Source organism: Columba livia, chromosome 7 (assembly GCF_036013475.1).
Source record: "Columba livia isolate bColLiv1 breed racing homer chromosome 7, bColLiv1.pat.W.v2, whole genome shotgun sequence".
Classification (NCBI taxonomy): domain Eukaryota; kingdom Metazoa; phylum Chordata; class Aves; order Columbiformes; family Columbidae; genus Columba; species Columba livia.
Genome location: NC_088608.1, coordinates 27475958 through 27493180, shown reverse-complemented (window position 1 = coordinate 27493180; position 17223 = coordinate 27475958). Strand labels below are relative to the sequence as shown.

Below are 17223 nucleotides of genomic sequence, written 5' to 3'. Positions count from 1 at the left end.
ATGGAGTTCACACTCTGGTCTTTGTTACTTAGTACTCAAGCTGAAAACTTGAGTCCTTATATAAGCTTCCGATTGTCTCGAAAATAAGCCGGAAAAAAAGCTTTATGATAGATACTATTTACATTAGATGTGGGATTAGGAAAAAAGTAGTTTCAGCATTAGAAAGAGCAAAATGGGCATGATTTTTAAGTTTCATTATCTTCATAAAAAGGTTGTCATTATCACTGAACATGCATAAAAACAACACCAGGCTTTACCAGATACAGTGAAAATGTGCTGTTAGGATGTTTTTAAAAAAGCTGGAAGTGATAACATCACATTTGCATTTCATTGAAGACTTCTAGAGCTGGTTTTGGCTTAGTCTCTGGATATAAAACCATACCAATTACCTTAAGTGTCCATTTCTCAGGAAATTAGTCTGGAATCTTAAAGACATAATACATCTCTATTAAAACCTGAGACTGGCAGATGTTTATTTTACAGAAAAAAACTTGAAGATATTTTCCAGTTTAGTCAAGTGTCACCCTAATGGAATAAGCAGTGACAATTAATTTCTTGCTGGGCAGAATTTGAGGAGAGGCCAGGGAAAAATGCATGAGAATGGTGTGAGGAAATGGATGTAACTTGTATTAAATTGAGATAACTTTTTAAAATTTTAATGTAAACCCCACCCAAAGATCTCTGTAGATAAGCAAAATGACAAGAAGCTCCACTATGTTCTACTCCCTCCTTAAAATCTTATCAGATCTGTAACGCTGGTCTGAGCCCGTATCACCCGATTAATCCCACTGTTCTTGATGTAAAGTATGAATTACTGTGAACACTTTTGTGAACACCAGCAGCCTTAGATAAAGTGCCACTTTTCTAGTATCTAAACAATTAGAAATGTTACTTAAAAATCTTATTATATTGTCATTAGACACTGACTTGTTTTGGCCAATGTTATTTAAGAGACCTTAGGTTAGTATAAAAATTGGATGGATAGAAGAACTAAGGAAAGGTAAATTTAACAGTAAGGAAAGGAAATAAGCTGAAACAGTGGAAAGGTAAGGAGAGAAAATATCTGTATGAAAAAAGTTCTTGGTAGAGGGTTTTGTATCAAGTAAGATCTAACACACATTCTTATTGACGTGTATCATGTAGATAAGTTTTGAGAAGTGAGACTTCTTCACGTGTATGTTGTGGTTGTATCCAGTAATCCAAATATTCTTGGATTATTTTGAATATTATTACTAAAGAATAGTAACTTTGCTGGATAAAGATTTTTCTTGAAATTTGTCAGTTTGCCTCTTGAACTGTATCTAAATTAAATTATTTTGTGTGAACTGAAATTGTATTTTTCATTTGGCCTTGCTGCTGCTTACTGCCTAAATCTGAAAAGATGTGATGGCCAATACCAGGAGTTCTTCTGCTCCTGAAGGGAAGTGTCAAATCAGGAGGGAGTGCTAGAGAATACTGGATACTTAGAAATGTGAATCCTAGTTCTGGCTTAGAGAATAAAAGTCCTCAGGTTAAATAAGTGAGTTTCTGACCACATACTTTGAATTTTAATTGATAACGCTGAACTGAAAGCTTTTCCTACTTAAAATACTTCTCTATTGATATAGTAGGTAAATATAATATTATAAGAACAGTTTGTTTTTTACGTATTAGAATTACAACTTTGTGCAATTCGTGTGTATTCCAAAAGTATTGGTGGGCTTTTTTTTTTTTGTGGTGGTTTGGAGTAAGTGCAAAAATTTTAGAGGGGGTAACATTAGCAAAAGTATGACAATTCCTGTAATAGTCTAATGGAGAAAATGGGATCACTCGTTTATATTGTTGCTGTCTCTCGTGGGTGTTTGAAGTCTATCTCTGCATGACTCATCAATCTTTCAAAGCAAATAATGTTATTTCAGCCAAATCATAAAGGTAATACAATACTTTGTTAGTGTTTGAACTGTAAAAGGCCTTTTAATATTTTGTTGAGATGTGCATGGTAAATCTAATATTATTTCATTGTAGAGCAAAGCAAGAGGTGATTACATAGGATTATGGTTATGATTATTTTTACCAGTAATTTTATAACTGTGTCTTTTGTTTGTGCTCCATGCATAGGGAGTTGGTGTTTCAGTCCATGGGCATTTCCGAGTTGCTACAGAAAAGACAGTTTTTGCAATGCCAGAAACAGCAATAGGTAAGTATTTAAAACAGATTATCACATGTTAACATGTTTATAGTTTCAGTGTTTGTGTAATTTGGATAAAATGTCTTTGACTGAAAGCAGTAATTAAAGAATTTTAAAAAAGGAATCAGAGATGACCATATTTCCTATTAAATTAATAGAAACTTCTCTGTATTCTGGGAGGTTGAACACTGAGGTTCTTAACCTGGGTTTACTGTCTAGACTGACACAAATACCAGCAGGATACAATTCTTTCAAAACAGAAGTGGATCTGAGGAACCAGGTTTTTGCTACAGATGTAGGCAGGTAAAGTGTGAAGATCCTAGTGCAAGGATGTCACCCAGCTTTACATTTGGAGGGCAGTATAAGTCAAACTAGCCATACCACAAGCTGATCTGCAATGTTAATGAGACATGTTGAAATTCCAGCTTTTCTTGTAGATTATTAACGCAGACCCGTTACAATTGCATACAGATTGGGTGCAGGTGAGATCACAGTGTTGTCACTTTTTTTTTTTTAAATAGCAACATGTATCTGGTGTTTCTTAATGTTTGATCCTCCAGCTTCTTTGTCAGCTCTAAGATGTACAAAACAAAATATTGTGTCTCAGAGCTCTATGAAGATGGTGGTATGGCTCAAGACAAGTCAGTCAGATTAAAGTGAACCCTCCTGTGAAATCATGTGTGTTTCCATTCAAGCCAATCCTGGCACCAACCGGGTATCTCCATTGAGCCTATTACAGTCTGGCGTATATACTCCATTAATGCTTTCATCAACGTTCCAGTCTTTTCTCCCTGCTTATCAACAATGTTTATGAAGAGCGCTTAAAACCTATAGCCTATTGTGCATTTGTCTCCTGCAAAATTTCTAGTTTCTAAATCCTTCCAGGGCAAGGGTGATTGCAGTTGTTCTGATCTTCATGTCCTCATGCAGGAGAATGAGGCCGGTCTGTATTATGTGGCCCCGTTGAATGCATTTATTCAGAAATGAGAATCTTATCTGGTGGTTGAATAGTTTAAATGGCACCAGACATGGGGCCATTAGGTTCAATTTTAGTTTCACTTTGAATAATTAGTTGTAAGGACTAGTGACCATTATTTTCTTAAAAGAATTTCTGAACAATTACACAATATTAAAAGAAAGAAATAAGGTAAAAAAAACCCAACAAATAAGTTTGGGATTAGAAAAACAAAAACTATTGTGGCTCTCCAAATACTTTTTTCCTGCTGAAGGAAAATGGTAAATTAAATAGCTTAAGCACTAGCACAACGTGAATTTGCTAAACTCATGAAGTTCATAATCAGTTGTTGTACAAGAAAACCATTTGAAGGAAACTTTTTTTAACAGCGAGGTTCTTTAGCATATGAAATTACTCCAACACTAACGTTATCTTCCTTGCTTGCTTCTTCAAAGGTAGTTTTAGATTAATAAAGATTATATACTTTACATAATTTCTTGTGTTGACAGGGACTGACTTAAAAAAATAGACTGTGAAGACATGGAAAGGAAAAGCTTAGAAGTTGCTTAGTAAATAAAGTAATTAAAACCTTTTTAGGATCAATTAGATGTAAACCCACTGAAATCTGTTTGGATTTAGGGGCTTAGCTGTTTCGATCTGTGGTGTATGTTTAAAATGTCTAGCTGTCTAGATGTTTATTAATTGATTTTTTTCATATGTTCAGTTATTTCAGTAGGCATTACACCTTTCCTGTGAAATGAAAACAAAGCATTCATTCAGTTGCTACATTTTCACACAATTATTCTGCATTCATACACCACCATAAATAAAAGGATATAGATAGATACACCACTTTGCAAATAGAAATAAAAGTTCCAGATTGTAGGAGTTTGAACTCGACAAAGATAAGATAAAGCACTGGAAAGTAGTTTAGGTGGAACAAAAGGTGAAAGTACGTAGTAAGAAGTGGGCTCTAAGGTGATGTTCTAAAAACAGTGGACACTTTCTTGTATATCCCTCCAAGTTTTCAGCTTTCTGTAAGTCATTTACTAATAAATCGCTAACCACCTCTGCAAGTTAAGGTAGGAATGTAGAAGCAGCACCTTTACCTTATGTTTGGAAACTGCAGGGAGTTTCACTATAGTTATTACAGTGAAGCACGTTGCATCTGTCTCAGAGCGCAGACTGCAAGGCAGTGTTACAGGCACAGGTTTTAGCCTGCTCAGCCCAGTAGACAGTCAGTTCTCTTATTTAAGTAGGAATATGAGCAATAACTGGTAAACACTATCAAAAGGAAAAAAAAAACCAACACAAAAAACAAGTATTATGGAATATGGTAAGAGAAACCTAGTAGCGAGCAGAAACATATGGGAAGCATTATTGAGAGAATTAAGAGGAATATGTAGAACAAGGAAAAGAGGAGTAAAATTGTAAGAAAAGACAACAGGGACCTTGGAGAGGCTACAGTAGAAGCTATAGTGGACTGCACTTACGCAACCAAGTGAGTTTAAAGTGGATTACTTACACCTTCACTAATCCTGTGTGTAATTTCCCTAATAAATTAAATAAACCTTAATTCAATTTCGTTTTACTCACCTCTAAAGCAACTTAGGCTAGTCAACTTCCCAGTTTAGTTAGAACTAATTTCCTTGTGTATGGCCGCATGGAAGGGCCCTGTAGAACCCGACAGGTAAGTGGCTTTTCCTGTGGGAACATGGAGCATGGGGAGGATGGTACTTTGGCGTTGGTATTTTAGTTACAGCAGAGAGAAAGGTGGTTGGCTGCTGCAGTCCTGGGGGATGGGGAGAATAACATAACTGCCTTTTTGCTTTGGAGGGCACTTGTAAGGAAGTTTAATTTTGAAGTAAAGGATTTTTTTTTGCAGTAGTGGGATATCCAAGGGGAAACAGATGAATAGCAGCATAAAACTAAATTACAATCTTGGCAGCGACAAGATTGGCTCAAACTGAGGTTTGCAGAGTAGACTATTCAGAAAGTGAGTACAGATGAAAAAGAAGATCGGTGATGAACTGAGGTTAATACAGCTCAGGGCTTTTAAAGGGTGCCAATGAGACGTTCAGTGTTTTGGGAGAAGAGCTGTATGTCTCAGGAATAAATCAGTTAATGGCAACATGCACATCAGTGGGAATGGGAATAGAATACTACAACTGGTAGGAAGTGGCTACTAAAACCAACTTTGTGATGTATTAGAGGCTGCAGAACTAAGGGAGAACCAAGAGGAAACCAGAAGAGAAGCTGAGATGGGTGGGAACATAAGGCAGCATTGAAATTTAAAGATTATCGAGAAGAGAAAAACACTGAAGAGAAGCTGTCTGGAAAAAACCTCCCCTCGATTCTATCCAAGGGGGAGGGATGTTCAGGCACCACTAATTTCCCACATCTTAAAATACTTGCAATAAAGTCTTTATATAATACATACTCTTTTGTGACTGAAAGGAACTACTTGTGAGTGAAAAATTATCACCTTCTGTCAGAACCTCATTTAAATTCCTTATGTACATCTTAATCTTTCCAGCTACTATCTCTGCTTTTGGAAATGTTTTCTGAGTTTCTTATTGCTCATTTGTATCCTTTTTCATTTATTTTAATGTTTCATTTATTCTCTCAAAGTGGAAAAAAAAAAAATCACACCTTTAATTTTTTCAAAAGACTTTCAGTTTCATGATGCACCATGGGTGATTATTTCGAAGTAGAAGCAGGATACTGCTTTCCATTTAGATTTCTGAGCCTGATAAAGCTAGATTTAGTTTTCTTAAGTATGTTAAAAGTTACAAAAAGCATTTGAATTTATTGTGTAGGTGATTAGTATATATAACGGAATAATGTAGATATTGACAAAGTTATTTTAAATATTTAAAGTTTGATAAAAGTAGGTATATTTTGCATTTACAGCTGTTAAACATTTTTAAATTTTATTCACAGCTTTGAATTTTTAAAAATCACCCTACTCTCTAGATTTTAAAAAAACAGAAATGTAAGACAGTCACTGAATGGGAAAGTTATATAATTTTTTTAAATTGCAGGTTAGTCCTAGTCCCCTCAAAGAGCTGGGTATTAGGTCAGCATGTTGTGCCTCCACCTTGAGGAAGACCCTGGCAATATTGTTGATCTGTTAGGAATTTCTCAGCCTCAAAATTTGTTCAAACTTCGATGTGCAAGAGGCACTTCATCATTGTTTGATATTTTTATAGTAATAACAAATTTCAGAGAAAAAGCAGCAGCCAGTTTGAGGTGGCACAGATTATTTCACAGTTCTTTGTGTCACCTCTGTTTTTTCTGAGAGCACATTTGATTCTTCAGGCTTCTAAAGATGTCTCAAGTTGCTGGCAGATAGAACAGACGCTGTTGTCTGGTAGATATTTGTAAATTATGTGCCAGTGGAAAGGAGTCAGTTTGGAAGGTGTTCCAGAGTTTTCTTTTAGGAAGGCTTTTGATGAAAGAGAAATGTCAAACTAAGTCAAGGAGCAAGTCTTTCCTGGGGCAAGAGAGCCATACCTACATCAGGGAGATACAGGCCAGACAAGAAAAAATAACTGCTAAGTTACATCCGTGATCAGGACAAGTTCTTCTCCCTTCATGTTTCGGTTTTGTCTTGTTTATTACAGGCCTTTTTCCTGATGTAGGTGGAGGATATTTCTTGCCAAGGCTATCAGGAAAGATGGGCTATTTCCTGGCACTAACAGGTTTTCGGCTAAAAGGAAGAGATGTACTAAAAGCTGGCATCGCCACGCATTTTGTAGACTCTGAAAAGGTAAGTGCTAACCAGGGCTAGCAAGGGCACAGCCTGCGCTGTAACAACAAGTTTGAGTTGTGTAGCATGCCAGTGTACTTCTGTCAGCATGCAGAGGCACAATTACATTACATTAATACACTGGCCATGCACTGTGAACAGGTTTTTTTTAAAATTTAGTTAACATCCCATTAATATGTTCTTTATCAGTCTGTTGCTCGTCACTGCAGACATCACTAAGTCCAGATGGTTCAACAATGGAAAGTGAACTCTGGCTCTTTGTGTTGTTTACTTAATACCTCTTTAAGATCTGTGCAAAAATTGTGGGGTGGTGTTTATATACATATACACTATCTATTACTATGACCAGAGTAGTAATAATCCAATAAGTACATTTTGTTTTACTTATTTTTAATTAAATCTTATTTGTAATAGCTACCTGCCTTAGAGAAGGACCTGATAGCGCTGAAATCTCCTTCAACAGAAAATATTGCAGACTTACTGAACTCTTACCATGTGAAGGTAATCCGATCAGTTGCTGAAATCAAGCAGAACTGTTAAACTTACGTAAATACAAATGCTTTTTTAATCCATGCTATTGATAATTTGTTTTATGGTTAAAAACTGATGGGTGTCCAAACTCTTAGCACTCTTTAAAATTCTAATTTGTAGCGCTCATTCTGTAGCGGTCAAAATTAAAATTTAAATGCTTGATGTATTTGATGTAAATTTTAGCATTATTTTGATGCAGATCATCCGCAGTTCCAATCTGAAACCTGAATTTAAAGGCTTGAGTTTTTCCTTTAATTTCTGAAATATTTTATATGTTTGTAACCTTGAGATAATTGAAAGACGGAATAAGCACAGCAGTTATCCATAGGATAAGTACTAGCACATACATTGTAGGAAAGCACCTGAGGTCTTACAGCAGTATTTTAAGGAGAAAGCTGCTGCTTTCCCAGCAGACAAACCCATAGATCTCTGTTGTGATTCTGGACGTGAATGTAACTCTGTCAAGAATACGTAATCAGTATTTGTATTAGCTGCATGTAAAAACAGGCATGAAAACAAAACATTTTGGCTTTACAATTGCTTCATTCAGTGGTTATTTTAGCTGTTTTGATGTGCACTGTAATCTTATTTCAAAAGAAAGGAAACTTCTGAAGTCAAGTCAGGATTCAATGTATTCGGTCAATCTATTACTCCCCAGTTGTTTGGCTTTAAAATGAGCAGTGTCTACTCTTGTTATTTCTGGTTTGGAATGACTAAGTTTATATATAAAGAATAATTAGAAAAATAAATGGGATGAGCTAATTTACATAGTAGTACTGATTATTTTGACAAACTGGAAAGCTACGAAATAGGAGTGATGGTATGTTGCAGTGTAGTGCTTTACAAGGTGACACTGGGTGGAAAAGGAAGCCGTGTATTTTTAGATATCAGAACTGAAATGACAGGGAACCTTTCTCAGCCTCAGCTGCTGTTACAGAAACATCTGCTTATGTCCTAAACCCTTGGATGCCAGAAGATATGAAACATTTGGCAGCCTTTCCACATAAGGACAACAGATCTTCTGCGCTCTTTAGCTGTCTAAATAAAATTTTGTAAAATGACAGAGAAAAGATAAAGAAGAAAAATGCCTTTTTTTTGATAGCTTTTTTAAAAAAAATACCTACATACATGCCTGTATATTTTTTGAGGAAAAAAAACTGTTGTGTTTGTGGGTTTTTTTAAACATCCTCAAGTTTCTGAGTAGATTTATCTACACTGGCTTTCTTAGTGTATATTACAGAAGTGTATTGATAGAATAATAATGATTGCTTGTGTACAAGATAACCGCCCACTCAAATATGCATAAATGTTAGCTCAGAGCAAGCACTGCATTATGAGGCGACATCTTTAGCATTTACAGAATAAAGGGACACGTTCATTTATACACACTGCAAAATAGTAATTCATTAAAAGTGTCAATGTCTTATGAATAATAAATGTTAATATATGCTATTTCTGTAACACAAGTAATTGAAATTTTTCAGTACTGATAAGCTTTCAGTCTAAAATAACCAAGTATTTGCTTTTTAAATAGAGCAAAGTTGATCAGGAAAAGGAGTTTGTACTTGATGAACATATGGAGAAGATTAACAGGTACTCAGCAATCTTTCTTATTTTCTTTTCTTTTAGATAGAGAATATGAAGTTAAATCCAGTAACAGTACCAGTGTTCCACAGATAAGGTGACAGAAATTACATTCAAGTTAACAATAACTTTTTGGTCTTTAGGGAGCTTTATCTGAAGCTCATTAAATACTTCACTCATCAGTATACTAAATATTGAACATATTTACATGATTCATGCACCATTATATTAAACAACTACCATTTGGCACATTAAAATGAAAATTTTCTATAGAAAGTAGATGGGGACTTGTGGGACTAATCGTTCAGTTGGACATGAAATGTTACGTAGTGCATTTACACTCATTGGTATAAGACCGTATCTATGACTGGAAATTCTGTGTATCAGAAAGGGAAGGAGAAATAAATGAGAGCAATAAGAATCAGCTAAAACTCTTGAAAAAGGATGGCAGTAACTAAGTTTAGAGGTGAAGGATGTTGACAGCAAACCAGTAGAGTGGAGCCCATAGCTAAAGATTTGATGTGTTATAAAAATACAGATAAAACTGAGGGTAGTCATTAAAGTTTCTGGATAAATATCGGAGTTTGTGAGTGAGATTTATTGAAATGCTGAAGACTTGTAAAGGAAGAGGAGATGCCTGTCAAATGAGTTACTGAAAACTAAACAATTGCTAAGAAAAGCCAGATCAGCTGGTTACGCTTTCTAAATTCTGTTACTGTCACTTCAGAGGGAAGAGGAAGCCTGAAGTATTTCATTCATTTATTAACTCATTTCTTTTAGTATTTTTTCAGCAAATAGTGTGGAAGAAATTGTTCAAAAATTAAAGCAAGATGGTTCTCCTTTTGCCGCTAAGCAGCTAGAGGTAATGTCCCAGAGATTATTTCTGGTTCTGTAATTTCTTATAGCGGGGCAGACTTTAGTCACCTTATTAACATCACTAATGCTATGCGACACTAGTAGGACACTAGGCCAAGATCCTCAGGTTCTCACGTACAGTCCCATGGGATTGTCAGTAGTTCTACACAGACAAGAATCTTCCTCTGTAAAACCACACACTATGCATACCATCATATATTGCATAAAATTGTCATCTAGTAAAAATAACCCTCCCTTTCCCTTCTCCCCTTCCCACGTTCGGGGGTTGTTGGTGATAAAGGTTCCTTTTATAGCTGCTCATTTTATTGCCAAGGATTGCAATAAAACAGTGCCAGAAGAACATTGTTCTTCCTCCATTCCAGATATCTCATGTGAGTAAACAGCAAGCAATTTATCATCACAAAGTGTTTTTTGATCTTTTTAATGCATTCCTGGGTGTTGGATTTAGTCACTACTCAAAAAAAATGTACAGTAATACTACACACTTAATACACACTTCAGACTCAAAAGCAAGAAGCAATTTATCTTCATTTCTAAGTAATGTGTGTACTTACTCATTTTCTTTTGAAGTGTCTGTATTCAGGTGCATTGTACAAGTCTGTCCTGGAGCTGTTAAATATTACTTACAATTGGATAGAACAAGCTTTGTTTGTACTTCAGTTACAGCTTACAGAAAAAATCCTGCTCTTGTAAGAAAATAAAACATCCATCATCTTCAGGCTTTTGTTTTATAATGTAGTATCATTAACATTAGGCATCCTGTCCCAGATACACAGATATATTTGGGAGTTTAGTTTTTAATTAAAGTTTTAATATTTGGGGACTGGAACTCTCAAACAGTTTTTGAAAAAGGAAGTTTTAAAATTATCTTTGTGCCAACTAGTACACCTAGTACACTGCCAGAAGTTTACCATATGCATTATGGAAGCAAAACTCCATTAGAGCTTTGCTTATATTACATTCAACTTATATTCAAGTTTCATTGAATAAAATGGGTTTGCAGCAAGTGGACGAGAGAGATTACAGGAATAAAGCTGGATGGTATCTCAGTAGTGTTGAATTCAAGCAAAACAGCCTTCTGAAACTCCTAGCAGACCAGCAAGGGAGCACTATTTCTGTCCTTAAGTAACTTTTCTATGATGCTTTGGCTAGATGCACCTATTTTGTCAAAGCTCATCCAGAGCTGTTGCTCCCTGTGTATGAACAAATGCTTTGGTATCTCAGAAAGTATAAATGACAGGTATCCTCACCTATTGCAAGGGAAGTGATGCACTAGAGCTCTGAGAGCTATTTTGTTTATTTTTAAGTTAAAGTCTTCATCAGGGACCCTCAGCAGCTCACGTCAGAAGCTTTAATGGGCCATGGAGACAAAAGATGGAGCCACTGTTCCAGGTGTTATTCTTGTAAGGGACTCCACTGAGTCGGTGCCACTTAATTCAGTCACCCTCTGATAGTATCTAATTGGAATTCAGTTCTAGTGCAAATTCAGCTTGTAGCTTTCAGGATCATTATGTTGAAATGAAGACGGTCTCAAAGATACGGGAATAGATGTCAAATACGTCTGTGAAGACTTCTTTGCATTTTAGTACCCCCCACTTCTCCTTTTCAGGCTTGTTCCCTAGCACTGATCCCCTCCTCCTCCTTGTACAGGGAATTTATTTCTAGATACACTGGTGACTCATTTTTCTGCAATTACACCTACCCATTTTCTTTCCTCATTCCTCTTCCTTCAGTCTGATTTATGGCAGTGCCTCCTCCACCTTCAGCCTCATTGATATGCCAAGGGAAGGCAGCTGCTGGATGCCCTAGACTAGTCGAGTGCAGTTTTCAGATATTCCCCATCTCGATGCTTTCTTTGACCAGAAAGAATTTGCCATGACCATTTGCCATGACCATTTCACCTGTGGAACCATCTGGTTGCACTGTGCATACCATTTAATCTGGCCTCGGTGAAGAATCCTTAATCTAGTGACAGAATGTGAAACGCAAAGGTGAAAAGGTCCCGTTCAAAGGTAGAGCCAGCAAGAGCATATCACAGGAAAGGAAGAGTCCAGTTAAGAGTTGCTATCCATCCAAGACCTACATGGTGATGTAATTAGAGGTATAGCTGGGTTCTTTATCTGCTGAAAGGCAGCTCGTCATTAGAGAGCTTTACCCGAACTGAGGAGACGTCAACAGCTTGAGCCAGCATTAGCTCTTTCAAAACCAGCTTGTCTCTCAAGGCAAGTGGTCAACATGCAAATAACAGACTGACAGAACCGGTGCTTTTGCAATACGCTTGGCAATCGCATGTTTTCCAGCTTAACGAGGCAAAATGGGTCATTGCTGCATCAGCTGGTGTCTGGAGAGGGATGAAGAGTAATTGGGAGCCAGGAAAAATGTTAATGTTGATGACCTGCCATTTCAGTCTGTGTCTGCCATGAAAATAACATAAAGGGGCAAATCTTACCATCTGCCGCTTTTCACTACTGGTGAAACGTCCTAATCAACGGGAAACATGTATTGTACTGTGAGTACTACAGAGCTTTTAGCTGCGTTAAAAGGGAAAGAAGAGTCTTGTTTGGAGCAAGAAAACAAAGATCAACAACAATAAGGTTTAGCTCCTTTCCCCCACAACCCTGAAAGCTTTAAAACTCAGTTGTTTTCTTTCTTTCTCCCCACCTCCTCCTACTGTTTGCTGGCATGTTAATTGAAGGACAGTCATGAGAGCCAGATTTGCAGCATTTGTTTGGGTGCCTTAACAAAATCCTGCCACATAATATTTATAGCTCAGTCAAAAGGAGGGTAAGACCTCCAGCCTTCCTATCAGCAGAGCAATGCAGGGCTAAATTACTACAGTGTCTGTTGATCCCAGACCAGAAACCTGGACAAATACACATTTATGTTTCATTTCTTTTAATACATTTTCTTCTTTCACAATTTTCTTCTTAATCTATTGTCTAGTCTTTGCAGATGATCCTAAAGCAACTACTTAAAATTTGTGGCTAATCTCACTAATTTACCTTGCTATTCTGACTGTTTTACCAAATAAAACTTAAATGCTGTACAATACTAATATCAGCTACCATATCAGTAATATTCAAGAGAAATTCAGACTATATATATGATATTAAAAAATGGAATATAATTCCTTGTAACACTCGCCTTCACTTCTCAAAATAACTTGTTTGGAAATGGCTTTCAAGCTGCATTAGATTTTCTGGCTAGTAGTAATTTCCTCATAAATGATGTGACCGTAGGAGTTTGGGGCTTTGCACAAGGGATGGTGCACAGCCCAGAAATGTTGCTGATCGAAGCTCCTGCAAGTGAGTTCATTGAGGATGACAGCAGGGTGGGAGGGGGCAGGAGGAACGGGTATCACAGAAGTGTGCTCAGGGACAAGAGTGCTGTCATTTCCTTCACAAGTCTAAAATGCAGAACAGACAGACTTGCAAACGTATCTGAATTGAAGGGAATAAAAATATTTGTTAATGTCTTCCCCAGACTCTTAATAAGATGTCACCTACCTCCTTAAAGATTACTCTCAGGCAGCTCAGAGAAGGAGCTTCCATGAGCTTGCAAGAAGTACTCAGGATGGAATATAGACTGAGCCAAGCGTGTCTGGTGAGCGAGCAGTTCTTTCCATCAAAGACTCACAGTTTATAAGTTTTAGTTTTCAATATCTTCATTGTGTATTTGTTAGGCAGTCACTTTGGTTTTTTTTCCAGTTCCTTGTCCTTCCATGCAACTCGAAGGAGACTACGTTAATGATGGTCAGATGGGAGTGCTAGAGGGCTTTTGTTAAGAAAACTATGATAATGTTACAATATAGAAAGTTTTGTATTTGGACCATGATTTTAAAACTCTGCTGTTCTTGAACAGATTTCCTATTTAAATTACTTAGTCCTCAGTGCCTCGCTTCCCATCAGCAGGATGGGAATAGTTGAATATCACTGCCTTTCAGGAGTGCTGTGATAAAATTATTAAAGAAAACAAGAGGTGTTAGTGCTATTTGTAGTAAGGGCTGAGTATTTGGTTAACATTTGAGGAAGTGATCCTTTCAGCAGAACAGAGTTGCTAACTAATTATCTGAACTATTTCCTCATAAAGCTTCCCCGTGGCATGCTTATTATTAGTTTTGTCAGATTTTAAAATAAGATTTTTATAAGATAAGATTTTTATGTATCCAATTAAATGATGTGTGATGGTTAAAGAAAATGCTTTAAAATAAAATATGAGTGAAAAATGTATCTAATTCTGACACGTTGTAGTGCCTGGCAGTATCCTTGCCATATCTGTCTTGAAAGTAGTATTGTTCCTTCATTGCCAGTGAAGCATCTTTAGAGATTTAAATGTTATGTTTCCCTTTATAAAAAAATAACTGAATGTTTCCAGGATTCTGTTTAACCAAAGTGTTCCAAGGATGCAGAATACATCACAATTCCTGAAGACTGGCCTTTTTCTGAAGAACTTCTGATCCTACACACCTTGCCTCTACCATGCAAAACTCTTTAGAAAAACAAATAAAAACCCGAGATGTAACCCAGAGAGAGAGCATGCACTGTGTAGAATTTGGCTGATAGTTTAACAGACTGATTTTAAGAGTTGTGGCTGCATTTAAGCAAGATAATGTAGAGCTCTTTAATAAGTGAAGAGAAAGCAGGACTAGATGAGGACAGTACAAGTGGGATTTAACCAAATCTTGAGAACTTGTATTTCAAGCAGAAGTGAGACAGGGAAAGCCAGGATAAAAGAATCTGTCATGTTACAGCTTCATTTTTTTTTAATTTTTCAGAAAGGCCATGACTTCTATGAAGGAGTTCGAGCAGGTAAGCATGCACACCTGAAATGCTTCCCAAACTTAATAACACACAGACTCACTGTTGTGTTGCATCTCTAGAGGTTAAGAACAGTGCAGCAGCAGCTGACCAGAGAACACTTCCCAGCTTGCTACTGGTTTTGTTTGTTGGACTCCCATATGGCCACAGTTTATTACTTGTTCCACAGTGTGACACACATGTTGTTTCCTTTGGGCAACCTCAGTTTCCTAACGTTATTTATCTGTCTGGTAACCCAGTACCAAGAAAGGGTTTCACCAGTTCATTGGGAAAGTTCAAAATGTATTTAATACTGACAGTAGCAAGTAGCTGTGTGTATCATTTGTGTGTCCGGATGGAGTGTTGCCACAGAGCTGGTTCAGCCAGTTATAACGGGGTTTAAGACTCCAAGTCAAAACCAACTATTTGCATAGAAAATAGATAGAACAGAGACTACGTTCACCCATGTCCGATATATCTCTGTACACAGGTGTTTTACTATTAAAAAACTATATATGCAAACTTAATGTTAAATAATTCAGCATTTTATGGCATGGGTCAAGATAGGTATTAGTAAAAGTAGAGCAGCAGCTCAGCAAGTTCATATAGGGGACAGACTCTGTCCTTGATTCTGCTGCTGATTCACTGTGCAGTTTCTCAAACCCAATGTCAGATCTGTTAGAAACTGTAGTAATTATTTATGTACTATTCAGCACAAGATGAAACAAAGCACAGGCATTTCCTTTTCCAAGGAGCTTACCGTACAAGACATTTGGGTGAATAACACTTGGGGGTTGAGGGAACCTGCCTTTTAATTCACACAGTTTTATACTTGACTATGTATCATCACCTCCTCCTTATTTTTATATGTCTTTATAAAGTACTTTAAAATCTACTTGAGTAGAGGATACTATTTTGAGTGTTCACTATTAGTAATACTATATTTTCTATATACATATAAATGGTGTGAGAGATGCAAAGTTTGCACAGCATGGAAAAAGACTCTGATTTTAATAATTCATCTTGGCACTTATTAGCAGACACTCCTTTGAAGAATTTGCCATGCATGTTGAGAAGTGCATGGTTTTCATTGTGTTGGTAATGGGGACAAAGATAGCTTAAAATGAATATTCCTAGGATATCTTCCAAATCACCACATAGAAATGTTATTCAGGAAGCGACAGACTCAAAGGCTGAGAGGCAGATGAACCCCAAACCAGATTCTCACTGTAATGCACAAGGTCATCAAACCATCTGGGGATGCAGTAGGGGACGAAAGTAAATCACTTGTCAGCGTGGCCAGTAAATTACACAAACTGCTTGTGAAGGAAGAAGTGGCAAGAACAGCAGTTGAGAAGCTTTGACATAGAGTGACAGAGCAAAGTCTTAACTTTTAAAATGGTTTCTCTTGTTTAAGAGTGGTGCAGAGTCTCACTCAAGATCATTTTTGCAGTTAGGTCTAATCTCATAAAAATCAGTATCCAACAATGTGCTGAGCGTCCTTGTTAATAGGAAGTAAGATTATTAAGCACTTCACAGGATCAAGCATGATGAATAAAAATAAAAATTATAAAAATTTTAACTAAGTATTACCTTTTTCTTTATTAAAACATTACATTACAAGCATTTAAAAGCCAGCTGTTGACCCTGTCTACCACAAAATAAAAATATAATCAGATTTTAGTTTTTAATTATTGTTTTTCAGCAGCAATGGCCACAGATCAGGTTTTAATAATGGCTTTTATCTGCTTCAAACAATAACTTTAATAGGAATGCTAGGGAAGAAGTATGCTTAAAAGCTTTTTAAGCCTGCTTTGACCTGAAGTCAACATTTCCTTTTTTCTTTTAGCCAGTTCTCTTTCAACCAGACTGAAAATCTGCTGGCAAACAGTCTTCCCTAGTTATGATTCTTGTGATTGCAGCTACTAAAGAAAAGCCAAAACCCTTAAGGCATAAAATACACAGATCGTATTTAATTGTATTTCATCAACATTTCCCCATATAATAGTAAATGCGGTCTTTGGACACTTCAGATATCAATGTTTCACCTCGATTTATAGAATAATACATAAACTAAGAAATGCATAGCTCTGAGCAACTTCCAATAATTTCATTTTTAAATTTTTGTTGCATAAGAAAAGTCATTTTTGGAGTCGGTGCCCAAACACACCCAGATAGACCACAACCTCAACAGCCAAAGGGGACAAAAATCTGTTAAATGAGCCTCCTAACGACTTGTGCAGGGATGTACGCCCCAACTGGAATTGTAAAGGCCTCCTACAGATTGTTTGCCCTGCAAACACCTTATTTCTGTGCGGCTCCTGCCCTCTCCCCTACTAAACAGAGGAGATCTTTGGTTTTTTGGGTTTTTTTAATGTAAACCACAAGAACAAACCCTTAATACGACGTCTGAGTTCAGTTCCTTTTGTCTTAATAAACTTCCCTTAGCTTACCTTTGAAGCTTCAGAATTTTTGCTCCATTTTTGTAGTGATCCATATCTCAAGCTGAAGAAATACAAAATATACACAAGTTACTACAGAA

The 17223-nt window shown here is 36.6% G+C and overlaps 1 protein-coding gene across 3 annotated transcripts in view; it reads left to right on the top strand.

The window, feature by feature from the left end:
• The window catches only part of HIBCH (3-hydroxyisobutyryl-CoA hydrolase), a 38542-nt gene that overhangs the window by 17218 nt on the left and 4101 nt on the right, over window positions 1-17223 (top strand). For 2 of the 3 annotated variants that reach the window (XM_065069865.1, XM_065069864.1), the window contains 7 exons: window positions 2098-2176; window positions 6749-6894; window positions 7309-7395; window positions 8960-9018; window positions 9790-9871; window positions 13369-13488; window positions 14660-14693. In XM_065069865.1, the coding sequence (XP_064925937.1) occupies window positions 2098-2176; window positions 6749-6894; window positions 7309-7395; window positions 8960-9018; window positions 9790-9871; window positions 13369-13488; window positions 14660-14693 (607 nt within the window). The remainder of the gene's footprint in view (window positions 1-2097; window positions 2177-6748; window positions 6895-7308; window positions 7396-8959; window positions 9019-9789; window positions 9872-13368; window positions 13489-14659; window positions 14694-17223) is intronic. The other variant, XM_065069866.1, reaches the window with a different exon arrangement.